The sequence below is a fragment of the Tetrao urogallus genome (genome assembly GCF_951394365.1).
Source record: "Tetrao urogallus genome assembly, chromosome: 5".
NCBI lineage: Eukaryota > Metazoa > Chordata > Aves > Galliformes > Phasianidae > Tetrao > Tetrao urogallus.
This window is the reverse complement of record NC_136818.1, coordinates 19877864-19893964: the sequence shown is the minus strand read 5'-3', so window position 1 is coordinate 19893964 and position 16101 is coordinate 19877864. Positions and strand designations below refer to the sequence as shown.

Below are 16101 nucleotides of genomic sequence, written 5' to 3'. Positions count from 1 at the left end.
AATGCCTGTCTGCGTCTAAAATGATTTACTGTTTACAATGTAAATAGCAGATTAAAAGTTTTGAAGCTTAGAATTAGTCTGCGGATATTTAAAATTAAAATGGTATCCTTTTTTTCTTTCTTTTTTTTTTCTATTGCAACATAAGTGGAAACCAGCATGATTTCTAAAATTCTAATGATAAAAATTACCACATGGCCCATCTCTGGAAAATATATAACATTCCTGTCAAAGAGCAAATTTTAGATTTGCAGTTCTGCAAACAATGGCTGATAAAAACAGCAAAATAAAAATTAATGGATTTTAACAGTATGAAGACTCCCATGAAGGACCATAGGGTCTAGTCTTGGTGATGATGAAGCTGGCGGACCTATTTTCATCTGCTGTGTCTGTGAGCTTCTGTTTCTTTGCTTCTCTCTCTGTTCCATAATATTTCAATAACTTCAGAGACTTGCTTCCTCTCCTAATTAGAATGAGGATAATAGAGAATAAATTATTTTAAGAAAGTAGTGTATCTCTGTGCATTTCATTTACTCTTTGTCTGAATTCCTCTTTATTCTTTTGTTTCTGTTTTCTTTCACTGCGTCTCAGGAGTTTGGTCTGGTATGCTGTGTCTCAATGTATATCTGTTCTGGGTGAATTTGTTCAATTTTTTCTTCTTCTTTAAGCTTATGATCTCCCTTTGCTTTTCTATTGTCATATCTTGTGCTTTTCTTCATCCTTTGCCTCTTGATAGCACTGAGGCTTTAATTGTTTAGACAGCATGCCACGCTTAGTTTTCTTTGCTTTTGTTTTGGTTATTATTGGTTGTAAGCAGAAACACATTATTCTCTTCTCTTAGACCAGTTGAGATACAGCTGTACTGTCCACCAGCTTATTACTCTGCAACAGCATTAGTTCAATCACTTCACACTTTGCAGGATGCAAGAAGCATAAATGGGGGATATTCTCGTTTTAGTCGAAGGGGTGAAAAAGTGCATCTGATGTTATGTAGGATACTGGTGGGAACTGACAGGTTTTATTTTAAGCCAAACTGATCAAAAAAGTCTCAATTCTCAGACTTGTGTGAAACTTAATAGATATCCACAGTTCTGTTCCTACCTAGGTTGACTCTGGGCGACACTTCAATTAATAGATGTGCCAATTTTCTTTTAAAGTGTCAGTATGCTCCTCTGAGGGTTTTTTTTTTTTTTTTAAAGAAAAATTTCCTTAATTAGCAGCCTGTCTGTGAGTCACACTGCCCAGTTTTACATCAGTCCTGTTAATTTTTACCAAATTGATGTTAGAGTAACCATATTGCTAGGAACAGAGAACCTCGTGGGTTTTCTATTGAAGTTTCTACATTTTTGGCTGAACTTCTGTTTAAGGAAGGAAACAAGTAAGTGAAGGGACAGCAGTTGCGCTTTCGGTTTTAGTTCGTTTCAGCCCTCAATGTGAGCCTCCATGTAGATGGTTTCTTTGACCTCTGACCTTTGACCTCTGTAATCTGAATGCAAAAAACCTCACTGTAATTTGTTGAAAGGGAGCCAACCAGGTCTGCTGCATTGAAGAAGGGCACTTGACCATTTTTTCATCTCTGTGATTATTTGATGTCATATTCACTACATTTTATCAAGCATGAGGTTGAAGCTAGTGACTGCAATAGACTTTGGTGATTTGTAGCTGAATTCGAGTGGATTTTGGGTTTCACCTTGATATTTTTCACTATACTATTCACATGACTGTGGATCTGGATTTTTTTAACGAGGATATCTTTTTGAAAAGGCATCAACTTACTATTTGATCAAAGCAGTTGGTTTTTAGCATATAGAATCAACAGAATAAGTGGGAAAGTGTTTCTGAAACACATCTAATAAAATACTGAAGACTTGGGGAAGGTTGTCATTTCTTGCTAACAGTCTTTGAGCTCTTTTGAAGTTAATTTGCAATACCAAATTAACGTTGTTTCACAGAACAGTGCAAGAAGGATTGTATTTTTTTTTGTAATAGTCATGTTTTCATTTACCTATTGAAGGAAAGAAAATCGTGTGGCATTTCAATTTTTAATTTTTGATATGAATCCTAACAAATCACTTTGTAATATCTTATACTGTCAAGGAATGTACTTCTTTCAGTAACTACGATTTTGTTTAGAACAAGATCTTCATTTTATGAAGACAGTTAATTTTTCTTCCCACTTTAATTAGGAATTCTTATGGTCTTAAATAAATCACCCACTCTTTTTTGATACTTAACGCACACTTTTAATATGATTGGATTAACTGTTAGATGTTTACTTCTTCCAGAGTAGAAGTTAATTGAGATGACTTTGATGACTTTTGGAGAAATGGTACATTTGTTCTTAATTTTTCAGCTCCAGGGTTTTCTGAATGTACAATGATCAAATTGTGTTTTGTTCACGGAAAAATATTAACTAATACTAGATTTGAGGACTGATTTTTACCATTTATTGAAAGTAAACATTGAAGATCAGTTCACATTCTTCTGCAAAATAGTTCTTGGCATTTTATTCCAATTTACTGATGCTTTGCACAGTCATATTGAGAAATCTGTTTTTTTTTTTTTTTTTTTTTTTTTTTTTATTTAAACATAGATTTTAATGTACCTAAAACATGAGGCCAAACATTATCTGACTTTTTTCAATTTTAGATTAGGAGTAGATACATTATAAGGTCATGCTACTATTGATAAAGTAAAATAAAGCGAGTGTCATCTCAGCTGTTCATGAACAAAAGAATCTAGCCTTTCTTTTAATGGACAACACCAAAGGCTATCTGTAGAAATCTGGTAGGATTCCCTTGCCCATGCTGGTTTAACACAAAATCAAGCTTCCTGTTAAATCAGACGAAGAATTCTCATGGTATTAAGATATATGAACAGGACAGGAAAGGACCAACTACCCCTTTCGTAGCGCCTGAAGTATATTTATTCCCTCATGCTACTCTTGCTCATTTGTTCGGTGTAAAGGCGGTTAATTATCCCTGAGAATGGTGACACTAATTCATTAAATTTGCCTTTTGTTGTTCGGGTGACATTTGCACACAGAACTATCACCTGGGGTTGCTGGCTCCTGTACTCAGGTAAATTCATGCATTCTCAGATAATTCATTCAGTTTTAGAAGCCAGAAAGGATCATCAACGTGAAGGAACAGAGGGCAGTTTTTAGTGTGCAAGAGTCTATTACTTTTGTATTACTGTTGTACTGACTCCTAGACTATAGATGTGAGAATACTGTATCACCTGTGTTAATTTTATTTATGCTGGCTGTTTCACTGTCATAAATGCATTTATTCTCATCCAGGTAAGATGCACAAAACCATATCATTACCTTTACTGTGGATTCTGTTTATTCCTTGCATAAAATAATTCTTGTTTTCATGGCTGCAAATAACCATTTTGAAGCCAGACAATTGTATTTCTTCTGTAGTCACCAGAATAAATTCAGAGAAACAGCTTAGTGTGATGAGTATAAGCCTGCTACATTTTTAAGGAACTGTATTCTTTAATAACGATATGTATTTTGGGTATTAATTTAAGGTTAGAATATTATTTATCTAAATGAGAATGGACTTCAGCTTTCTAAGTGCACAGTAGGGAGCAATTGCCTCAACTTAATTAGTTTTTGTATGTTATGTAAAGATGAAAATCTGTTCATTGCTTCTTCCAAAGAGTGACAAAATGTGAGAATGTGACAACAAAATGTAGTTCCGCTTAAAGCCATTTTAGTACATTTTATCTAATTCTGCATTTAAAAATGTGGCGACAGATTACCCTAAGTTAGTTGGCAGTAGAGCAAATGCATTGGAAGTCTTTCACCTGAGTTAAAGGAATCCCCTGTTACAGGGATTAGGATGATGTACAGGTTCTGCCTAGTTGAAATTTACACTTTTTTTTTGCTTGAGGATTTTCTCTTGAGTCAAGAGTGTAAAGATGTGAAGCACTGTTTGATCTTTAGACAGTGTAGTGTATCTGGGGAGTTCCTACTGATGTTAATGAGTATCAGGGCAAAATGCATACTTTTCCCCATGCATGTTATGACATCCCATTTAAACTGGTGTTTAGACTGTATTCCTAATTGAGGGTGTGTGACTGTTGTCTTCCTAAGCTGAAGAGGAATTCTTATGTATGCATGAGTTCCTGCCTTTGTACTGTTATTAAGTAAGGCACGCAAAATTAAGACTAAAAAAAGAACTTTGCTATATCTGAAAATATTTGCAAGAGTCTGCAGTTTTAATTTGCTTCTCTTATTCTTTGAAAAATGCAATTGTTAAAAATTAAATCATAGGTTAAGATTTTCTAGTTATTACAGTCAATTTCCTTCCAGACATCCTTAGTAGGGAACCTTAGTTTCCTTATTATCAATGACTTATATAGTTAAAAAACTATTATTTAAATCTTGTGCCAATGTTTCAATGTACTTTTGCTTTTCTCTTTTTCTCTTTCTTTCTCTAAGCCCCCTCTTTGTTCTGTGGGTTTTCTTTTGTAACTCCTCCAGACTTCAGCTTTGTTCCCCCTTCCTCCAGTCCTTTCTGGTCAGGTACTGCTTTACTGCTTTTATATTCTAAATTTGTTTCTGTTTGTTCCTGTGTGTCAATTGAGGGAAGGGACGAATCTCGTATTTCAGTTCTTCACTGAGTCCAAAAAGGAGTTTCTACATGTTATTCCTGAAGTGTAACAAGAATTGAACTCATAAACTTCTGAAAAAGCGAATATTTACAATAAGGGAGTTTGAATGCTGTTACAAAGCTCATTAGTTGCACCAGATTCAGTTGGTGATCAGTTGACTATTAATTTGCTATGTAGCTGTGATATCTATATATTTTAGCGTTCTTGTTCAAATACACAAATTAAAATTTTCAGTGTTTCTTTACAGATAAACATTATATTCGTCCCATCCCTGCAGCAAACTGTACTGCAGAAACGTCTTAGGATACAGTAGTAGTTTTGTAGAAAATGTTTTTTTTTTTTTTTAAGTTCTGCATTAATGTGGTCTATTAATTTTCCCCATTTTTTTTCCAAATGTTTTCTTTATTCTCATTTAAGCTTCTTTGTCTTTAATAAATGCAAACATTTAAAAATGAGATTGCATAAAGTGCTTGTAATAGTAGTAGTGTTAGTTTCACTTAGTGCACCAGTATAATTGTGACTTGTTTTGATCTCTGAGACATAGTGTTCAGAAGTGTATCCAACTGTATGGCTGGATAATTTGTAAGGGATTTTGCTAGTGGATCTTTGAGGAACATAAAGAAGGAGTCCTGCTAATAACATGTTGGTTCATCTCCGTGCAAAGGAGGACTTGTACGTTGTGGAAATCAGGACTGAGGCTGGTTCTTTCCTGGGGAAAGGGATGTACCTAACATGAATGAACCGAAATGTAGTCACTTTCAGAATCTGTCTGGAAGACCTGAATAGGCAATATGTTTTAGTTTTGTCCAACAGTGGTAGTATAATTTCTTAGTGCTCTGGGATAGATTCTGAAGGTTTTCCATAGCTCCTAGAAGAGAACCCTGTAGGGGGGAGCTCAACAGTAGGATGGTTTGTTAGCACATTGTGCTGAGAGTGCCTCCAATGTGCAAAATGATTCATACCATGATCTTCAATCGCAGGGTTCTTTGGTGCTCTTAAGATGTTTTGGCCCTCATTAGTGTGAGTTGATTTCTTCCATTCTCATCTCCTTAAATATGAGATGTTTGGACAACATATACTAACTCTTTCTCAGTAGTCACAGTACTGACAGAGAATCTAAACTTTAAGGCGCTATTTCAGTTAATGTTTGTTTATGTGGAAGCACACATCTGTTCTGATCTAGCTGTGCTCATGACATTCAGCTGGAATGTCTGAAGTTCCTGATTATTATTTTAAGTAAAGCCAAAGACAATAAGTTTTGGTACTCTGTAGTAGGAGAATATTGTCATATTCACCTTTAGAGTGAGGATAAGAGATGATCCATCTTTTTTTCAGTTACATAATACTTACTCTTAAAGCCATTTACTCTTAAAGGCATTTTACTGAAACTGGTGTATTTTTTTCCATGGTGTGGGGGAAGTCATGAAGTGGCCTGCTGTAACAGACTGTAGACCGTCAAGAGTTGGGGTTACTTTGAGTCTATCCCACCTTCCTTTATATTCCTACATATGCTTTCAACAAATGATAATTATACTATTTTTTTCCTATGAAAATCTGCTTTATTGGAAAATATAAGCTTAAAAAAAAAAAGGTAATAATTCAGTCTTGCATATCACAGTATGTTTTCTCAAGTAATTTTTTATAAAAGTATAAAATAATACAGGAAGATTCTATGTAAAGCTTATCTACCTGTTAGAATTTTATTTCATATTGTGATAGGCTACAATAAATTGCACGTTCTTAGTGACAATATATACTCAGACAGATTGCTTACATTAAATAAATAAGTATTCAATATTTTTTTTAAAGACAGATCTTCAGAAGTAGTTTACTTCTGCTGATATATGGAAGTTGGAAAGACAAAAAAATAATTAAGCCAGCTATTGAGCACTACCAGAGGTGCTGCATATGCTTGTGTGATAGAAATGAAGTGTGGTTAAACATTACAAGGAAATGTACATTGCTTCAAGGAGTATGGCAACTAATGTGCAAGAGCAACCTCTAGGGGGTGTGGTTGCTGGATTGCTAAGTGGCCATATCACAAGAAGGAAGGAATAACTACTCACAGCTTTTGTGACAATACTTCGATCCTTGTGGTATTTAAGCATAGGCAGAAATGTGGGTTAGGCTAGTCTACTGTAATCACATGGAGCCTCTTCAGTTTCCATCTCAGTTACTTCAACACTGGACCGTGTTTCAACTGTTTTGAAATTCCTTTGCAGTTTGTCAATCTCATTATCAGGGAGAAATTTTTCCAATGTGCTCTACTGTGAACTGGAGCTGACTACAGTTCCCTGTCTTCTCTTCCAGTTTGCAGAGGGGAACGCTAAGTTAAGCAAAACTGTATTTTTCTCATTCACAAATCCGCTTAGTTCGGATTTCGGACTGTATTTCCTATTCGTCCTCACAGTACTTCCCTCTTAATATACAAGGTATTTTTTTTAGTCCTGCTCCCTTGATAGCTTTTTTTTTTTTTTGCCTTTCTTTAATTTCTCATTTATGTTCTCCTGTAGAACACTTTCTTTCCATTAATCTCTGCTGCTAATTCCATTCTTTCTCCTTCGTTATTCTCCCTGTAGCCATCATTTTTTCTCTGCTTCACACAGTTTTCTCCCTTTGCTCTGTACAGATGTCCTTTCCACATGCTGTCTTCCCTCAAGATTCATTTAGTTAAGAACAGCTTGGTTTTGAGACTTCAGGGCTGACAGTCTCTATACAAATTGTTTTGTGACTATCACCAGAAAATAGGGTTAATATTCTTTCCAAAGCTAGCACCAGATAGTTTTCCTGTATTCCTTGATTCATCTGGCTTTTTTATATTTCTCACCATAAGCATATTTTATTTGAAAATAAAGGTGTTGAATTTGAAATTAGTCTGGAATCTACTGCTTTATGCCATGAGTTTTTGGTGATCTATGCTTTATGATTTTTTTTGCTTTTCTCACTGACATACATTTTCTCACTGACTTCACAACTCGGAAAACAATTAAAAGTCCTGCTCCTTTTTCCTCAGATCTGTACTTTCTTTTTCTGCCAGAATTTTCCCTCAGTATTTTTTCCCTTATTCTTCCGTATGTTTCTTTCCTTTCTAATTCTCTCCTTCCTCGTTTTCCCAAATTCACTCATCTTTGCCTTGTATTGTCGTCTTTCTTCCCTGATTACCTCCTTTTAGAATTTATAGTGATATCATGCTCCCCAGAATCACTCCCAGCAACGCTTCTCCACATCTGCCCATGGTATTGCTGCACATTTATAAATGGCTACTGACTCTACAATCAATAACTGCTTTCTTTTTTCTCCCTACAAAATGATTTCTGCCCATGCTGTGTTTTTTTCCCTGAAAAATTGATTACTGAAATCCTGATAAGGTATAGGACGTAGTATTGATGTCAGAGTCTAGACAAGTAGTGACTACAGATGACTTGCTTATGGGGGGAAAAAGTAATACATGGCCTAGATTTTTACAACATATTCATATTGTAAACACAAGCAATCACTTGAGATGCTAATTCTTTTTTTATTGCATCCTGTATATTCTGTATCAAGCATTTGGTAAGCATTTTCCCAATATGCAGTCTGAAATGTTGGACTAAATTTTAATGATATGGTATAAACGAAAGTATAATCTATACCTATATTGGTCTTCAAACAATTTGTTTTTTTGTGATTTATTTAACTATAATTTAAATACAACATTTATTATTATTGAGGGGTCAGGAAAAATCCTAAATAGAAGCATGTATGAAAGTGTCAAGATTTTCTAGCTCATATGCAACGTTTTGTGTTTCTGATTTAGAATAAAGGCAGTTTGCTGTGAACATTTAGTATTACTTTGTCAAAAAGCATTGCAAAAACTAGAATCAAAGTGGTCTTTTTGAGGTGAAAAAAAGTGATTTTATTTACAGTGTATGAAGTTATCCCTCACGACCATTTGATGGAATTATTTTCAGAAGGAAGCTGGCTTGTGCTCATAAATAAATTCTACCTAAAAAGATTTACATTAAAAAACAATTGAAAAAGAAAATAGCCTGTATTTAGAACAAACAAATAAATAAAACTTTGGCCAAATATTCAAACTTGAAAATGCAGGAGGAGTACATTTTTCTTCTGAACTGAAGGTCTTAATCAAGAAATGAAGCCATGCCCTATTTGTCTCGCTGGAACAGGTTTATTTCTCAAGTAAAGACATTTAACTTTGTAGTGAAGTAAAGATTTGAGAGAGAGGAAGTTGTTTCTCAGATGAGACTTTTTCTACATTGGTTATTTTTAAAAAATTCTATTACTTTTTCTGTGGCTGAAAATATCATTTCTTGACATTGGCAAAAATCTTACAGACTGATGCAGGTTACATCTTTTGAATATTAATTTCACTGAAATCCAGGAAAAAATTAGCAGATATTTTTTCCTTTGTTGAAAAATTTGTGGAACAGTTTTGTAGTGATTTTACAGACTAAAGTCCTGAAAACTGTTATTACATAAGCCAGTGCTTGTGTGAATTGTTAACAAATGCTCAGTACAGATTTGCTGTAGAAATGTTATTTTTTTTTGCCCATGCTGATGTTAGCTTCTGACTTTATGTACATTACTGTTTAACCTGGGAGTTGTTTCTTGAAAGAACAGTACCTGATTCTGTTTGTTTTGCTTCATTAGAGGTGTAAACATAAATCAACTGTGAATGTTAATAATTCTTTTGGAAAGAAACTAGTGACCTGTAAAATCTATTGATGCATGTATCTGGCAGCAAGTTCTATTATGAAGCACAAAAAATACAGTATTTTTCAAATGTATTTAACAATTTGTGGAGTAAAGGTTAGGTTTTTCATAGTTCATCTAATTTGATATTTTTTTTCTAAAAATAAAACTACAATGGCTCACATAAGCTCTTCAACTTTTCACCACTCACCTACAATTGAATGTATTAAGTCTTATGTGCAGATGCTTTCACATTTGTGTGAAGCTGATGCCAGTGTATGTTGTCATGAAATCATCTTACATTTTACAGTAATGCTATCTGTCAGATAATTTGACAGAAATATCTGTCAATTAATAAACTCTAATATCTACTTCTATTTCATTTCAGTGCTAAGTCCAAAGGTGATAGGCATTGCCATTGCAAGGTATGACTTCTGTGCAAGAGACATGAGAGAACTATCCTTATTGAAAGGCGATGTCGTAAAAATTTATACGAAAATGAGTGCAAATGGCTGGTGGAGAGGTGAAGTAAACGGAAGGGTATGTTTTTTTTCTTTCTCTCATTTTGAATGACATTTTGAAAAGCAAAAACAAAAACCAGCAACAATAGGGAAAAAAAAGAAAACAAAGAAGAAAACAAATTTTCCTACATCATGAACCTTTTGTATATTTAAGTTCACAAGTTGCAACATATTTTTGGAACTCTTTCCGGTTAGCTTTTCTCAGCAATTAATTCATTTTTTTAATTTTAATTTTTATTTTTATTTATTTTTTCAAATGCCTGCTAGGCTGCATGCTTAGGCAAGATTATACGTCTGGAAAATAACCAGGATTAATAGCAGAGCTGTAGTTAAACTTCCTTGAACTGTGTTGCATGGATTTGGGGGCGAGATCAGAACCTCTGGATCCGGTTGAATTCCTAGTGCTGGAAATCTGTTTGCAGATTGGCACAGAATGATTTCCACCTCACTGCCAGAGTACAATGCTGTGCAATGAGCCATGTTTTTCTTAGGAGACTTATGCTTTTGATCTCTAAAAAAATCTGGTCGAGATTAAGTGCGATGTGCATTTATTCTACTTCATCATTTAGCAGTGATTTTTACAAAGACACTTCATGCTGTACTCTGTGACTTGGATGGCTTTGAATTCATGGAATATTAGATCTGATCTAAGGCTATTCTGTTTCAGTCTTGTTATATGACTCCTTGATGCAGGTTAGTTTGGAATACTTTTTGCTTCTGTTTCCATGTTTCAGGGGCTGAGATGAGAGGTCAAAGGGCCTTTTTTTTCTCTCCTGTTTTATGAGTGAATTGGAGGAAAGTGACTTGAGTGGAAACTGGAAATGGAAGTTGGAAGTCTGCTTGAAGTAGATGAGGGAGGATATACTCAGATTTAATGCCTTATCCATTTTGGAGAACTTTTTATGGCAGAAAAGAAGAAATATGGAGTCAGAAGAAATAGTGATCATCGTGCGTCCTTTACATGTTAAAGTAAATTTAACATCTCATTCCAGTGTAGCTACAGACTTCCTGAAGAACCCCTCTTACGAACTAGCATTCTTTCTGCTAGTTTTCACTGCCTGGAATTGAGATCATAAGATCACTACTGTTTATGCAATCACATCTTCCAGTCATGTTTAAGATTTGGTTTTGAGCCCTTTCATTAATGTTAAATTGACTTAAATTGACTAAATGGTATAAATGAAAAACTAAATGATAAGACAATAAATGACATTGCTTGCCTGTATATCTAACACAGTTGTTATTTGACACATATTTAATTTCAGAATGTAGATAATAGTATAAGTTATGAAGTATAAAGTGCTGGTCTAAGAATTCTAGTTGTGTCTCATTTAAAAGTCCTCTTGTCAAAAATGAGATTTAACTGCAATGGAATCAGTCACTTTTAACTTTGAAAGAGGATTCTTTGGACATGGCTGACACCTATGAAATATTTAACTGCCCACTCAAAAGACAGCAGCATCTTGTAGTAAAAACTACTGAAAGTAGCAGCTTTTTTTTTTTTTTTTTTCCCTAAATGCATAGACTTCCAATTTAGGTAAAAGTTCCTTTTATTTTTCTAATTTTTATTTTAAGATTGAGGGTTTAGTCTCTAAATCATTGTATCTGTAAGTTACTCTATTTATTTGCTTTTCTTTTTTTTTTTTAAAAAAAAGTTACTATGTTAACCAGGGCAGGTCAGACTAATTTCTGTGTAATAGTATTTTTAGTTACTAAAGAGAGACTTTTTACCTGGTTTGGCCTTTTAAAAAATGTTTTTTTTTTTCTGTTTTCTTTTTCATTTTCAGGTGGGCTGGTTTCCATCTACTTACGTTGAAGAAGATGAGTGAATTAAAAACTTTTCTCTGCTGACCAGCAATTTCAGGGATTGTAGAATTTAATAACTTCAAGCATTAATGGTCTTGTTAAGTACTTAGGCAGCAGCATTTTGTCTGTCTGAACCTTCTAGTCTTATTGTTGGGATTTACAAAGAACTTTGTGTGAACAGATTATTACCTTGCCCAGAGCTGTGCAAGAAACAACCTGCAACTTTGCTGTCACTGGGGATCAGTACAAAGTCCAGTGCTCACCTTCCCAGAAGATTTCAGGAAAACAAATTCCTTTATTCTGTTTTTCACCCTGTACTACACCATGATTTGTAGCTCTGGCTGAATGTTTAATAAGTCGGTTTTCTTCTAGCTAACATCTGTGATGATATGAGGAGATGAAGGCTTATTATTCCTTATCATTGTATGCAGAAAAAACAGTCTTTCAGGTGGGCATGAAGTGGAGTCGATAGATTTTTCAAAATATCAAACTGTCTTACTTATCACCCTCTAAACAGTTGTACGCTAAAAAAAAATCATTCTGAATTAAATATGAATGTTGTAAATGGGAGTAGCATATATGTATGTATAATTAGCTAACTGAATCCTTGAAGGTTTTGCCTAAATCTTCTAACAATTTGTTTGAAGAAGTCATTTCTAAAAAGTTTGGTGACATGATATCGCTTGAAAAATTATCTGCAAAGTGGAATTCTGGGTTTGTTCTTTGTCTTCTCAGCTTTATTAATTTAGCAACTGATAATTTAAGTGAAACTTGAGGGTAATTATGGGAAGAGTCATTTTAAAATTGTAAGAATTAGCATTAAATAAATATTGTAATTCTATTGCATAGCAGGATATACTGATGCAGGATGATTTCATTTCTTGAAAACAAAATTGTATATCTTAATCTCTTGGATGATTCATATGAACTTTTTGATGCTTCCCACTATAAGCTGTTTTTTCTGGTTAGACAGGATCTTCTATTCCTACTAAAATCACCTTTTGTGCTCTTAGAAGTTTAATGCAGAAGGAACTTCCAGAGTTCAGCGTGCCTGTTCCCCTCTTGTTTCCTGGGATGTCAATAGCAGGGCAGTGAGTGATCTTGTTGCAGTGTTATGAATATCCTTAAGTAACAGTGGAATCCAGATTAGTTAGCTTGAAAGATCAGTCCTCAAAGTGGCATCTGACCCTTGGGTGAAGCTGTTTTTTAAGGTTTTTATGGAGTGTCAGAAGTGCTTTAAGTTAAAAGAAATGTGGGTGATGCCTTCAGATTTACTGCTTGTAATATTTAGATAATTTCTAACTCACCTTGAAAACTTCAGAGAAAGTAAAGCTGTTTCTTTGCTTCTTCCTGGCCTCCTGGCCATTATGAAGAACCAAACACAGCACAGAAGATTGCAGTAATCCCCCTCTTCTCTGCAACCATCATATCCATCTGTTACACCTAGCATGTGCTGTTATGTGACCAGTTAAAAGCGATGATCTCCTAATTAGAAGTCCTCTACTTGTTAGGTTCAGTTTTGCAGATGAAACTCTGCTGATGCTCTTAACTTTTCAAGATTTTACCTCAAAATTATGTAAACTGTGATTATGTTGAGTACATTGCTTGATGGAACAATTCAGAGTGTTTGTAAATATGTACATTATGCATAAAACATTTTGTAAATGACCTGTACAGCAGTGTAGACTGAGATATATTGTATTTGATCATGTTTTGTCATGCAGTTTTACTGTCAGTTGTGAGTCTGATCCTATGTTCCCTAAGTAGATGAAGTTGATGCACAGTTTTGCCCTCTCAAGGGCTAGAGAAATGGGTTATAGGCCTGTGAAGTGTTTAGTGCTTTGCTGTCATACAGTTCTGAGAAAGAAGCAGTTTAATTCAGTGAGTTAAGGAATGCATCAGCCATTCTGGACAGCTTGGATTTAGAATCATTTTGAGTCCTCCTTCCATCCTAAAATTGCTGGAAAGCCTTTAAGTAACTTCTGAATCCAGTAATTAGCCTTGGAGAAGAATGAAAGCCATAGATAAACTTACTTTTGTGGCATAAATCTATGTTCTATTGTCTGTGTTTAATGCCCTGTATTAATTGAGTTAATGCTGCATCTTAAACTATATTTTCAGTACCAAAGACTTCCAAATGTTCTGCAGTATTTCTTTCATGTACTTCCTTTGCTTGTATGGAGGTTTTGTTGTCATGCAATGCTGGTGTTACCATACTTTAATTTGTAACATTTTGTAAATATGTTAAGTATAATAAACTGGTCAATTTGTTTTTTTGAGTATGTGTCAAAATACGTAGCTGAGTAGTGTGAAGTTTGCGTTCCTTTTGCTTCACAGTCTTCTCATTGTGAGCAGAAATTGATAATGCTGTTTTGGTTTCCCAGATCTGTATAATCTTTGTTTAGTTGTGGGACTGAACTGTCAATGTAAATGGGTTGTTATTGGTTTCTTTTCATAGCTGGAATAATTTGTATACTGCCACATCAAGACAAGTGGTGTGTTTTGTTTGTGTTTAACTGTAAGGGACACTGTGGAATCAGTCATTTGCTATTGATTTTTATCTATTAAAGCTGGTAACTTGTAGTATTTGACTGAAAAAAAACTGAAATTGGTCTATGAAATTTACTTTTATGTATCATATTCTTAGGAACGTCCTTCCACATTTTTTTTTTCTTCTGCATTTGTCATATATGGATTAACATACAAATTCTGGTTGAATTGAGCTCTAATCTTGAAAATAGTTTTTGTTTACTTTCATGGGCTACTTGAAAGTCTTTTAATGGTGTAACCCATTCATACGTTATTTACAATATAAAAAATTATAGTGTTTATGTAAGTATTTCTGGGTAGGTGAATTAATTCAGCAAGGTCCGTAATGATACAATTCCAATGTTGCTTCATTGTGCTACTTCTGTTTTTCAGTAGCAAGTCTTTTTTTTATGGAACTACTTTTCTAATAGATAATTATTGAACTTAATGAGGCATTTACACGTCTCTACAGATGTAAGGCATAATTTTCCTGTCAGCCATGAACATGCCTCATAACTGAGCCACACCTAATGAAAGATGCAAAAATGTTTCTCAATTAAATTCTCTTGTTAACAGTATTGCACTCAGTCACAGATCTTCTCCTTCACCTTTTATGTGAGAAGAGGGATGCATCCTCTGACGGATGAGAACTGTGATTAGGGCCCAAGAACCACTTATGACTGGGTACTGGTTGAATTTTTCAGTTGTGAGTCTTGGAAACTCACTTGAAAATCTCAATTTGACAAAAAAACAAACAAACAAAAAAACAGTGGAAATGATGTCAACCAGCATATATTTCTTCTCTGCTTCACAGGCTGACTCTAGATGCTCTCTGAAAGAGAAGATATTGTCAATTCTAACTGTTTTAGTAGCTCATAGAATTAAGATAGAGGTGCTGTCTTTAAAAAATAAATAAAAAGGTTTGTTCTGTTGACTTCAATGTTCAGTGCAAAAACATTTGTTCCTAGTTCACAATCAATATTTTGAACTATTTTTGAAAAAAAGTTGCAAATACAGTATAGTTTGTGCACTAATGTTGTCAAGCAGATCAACTTAACTGTATTGACGCAATCATAGAACCTGCAGAAGGAGTGGGAGGAGGCGCCACTTGAGGATCATCAAAGCCATGTCCTGGCTCTGGTACCAATTCGGCTGCTGAAATTTCACATGACTGTTTTACCTGAGACTGTTTTATCTAAAATTCAATTTCTTCTGTTCACGGAGCATTGCTTTTTCCACTTGAGCAAAAGAGGAAACGCTGCAAACTGATTTCTAATACAGTATTCAGTGGCTTTACTTTCATCTGTAACACGGTAGTGATCATCATGAAACAAGAAAAACATTGTCGGTCAGGTTATACCAGTTATGCTGATAGACAGGTGTTCAGGGTCAACCCCAGTAAGGTAAGCACCACACAGCTCACTTTCTTTACAGTGGGACAGGGGAAGAGTAAAAATGACAACTTGTATCCAGATGAAAATAGTTTAATAAGGAAAAGAGAAGTGGTAAAAGAAAAACAAGTGACACAAAGCCAATCGCTCACCATCTTCCAACAGTAGACTGATATCCAGTCAGTTCACAAGCAGAAGAGAGCTAACCACCCAAAAACTTCCTTTTCATTTTCTTGCTGAACATGTTATTATGTAGCAGGGAATATTTCTTTGATTAATTTTGATCATCTGCTTTGTTATGTTCCCTCCCAGCCTTCTGTGCACCCCTGATCTATTCACTGGGTGTGGGGTGAGAAACAGAGAAGATCTTGATGCTGTGAAAACAATGTTAAGCGGTGGTTAAAATACTTCTATTGACTCTTTTGTTTACAGATCTAAAAACAGCATCCTATGAGCTGCTATGAAAAAAGTGAACTCCGTGTCATCCAATATAGCAGGTATAAAAGTAAAATAATGAGTAAACCAGGAGATACTAGATG

At 34.7% G+C, this 16101-nt stretch overlaps 1 protein-coding gene across 1 annotated transcript in view; it reads left to right on the top strand.

Moving 5' to 3' along the window:
* The window catches only part of VAV3 (vav guanine nucleotide exchange factor 3), a gene marked incomplete at both ends in the record, with an annotated part of 154840 nt that extends 143175 nt beyond the window's left edge, over positions 1-11665 (top strand). Inside the window, 2 exons of the mRNA XM_079536444.1 lie at positions 9704-9855; positions 11624-11665. Coding sequence (XP_079392570.1) covers positions 9704-9855; positions 11624-11665 — 194 coding nt within the window. The remainder of the gene's footprint in view (positions 1-9703; positions 9856-11623) is intronic.
* Positions 11666-16101: the final 4436 nt, after the last annotated feature.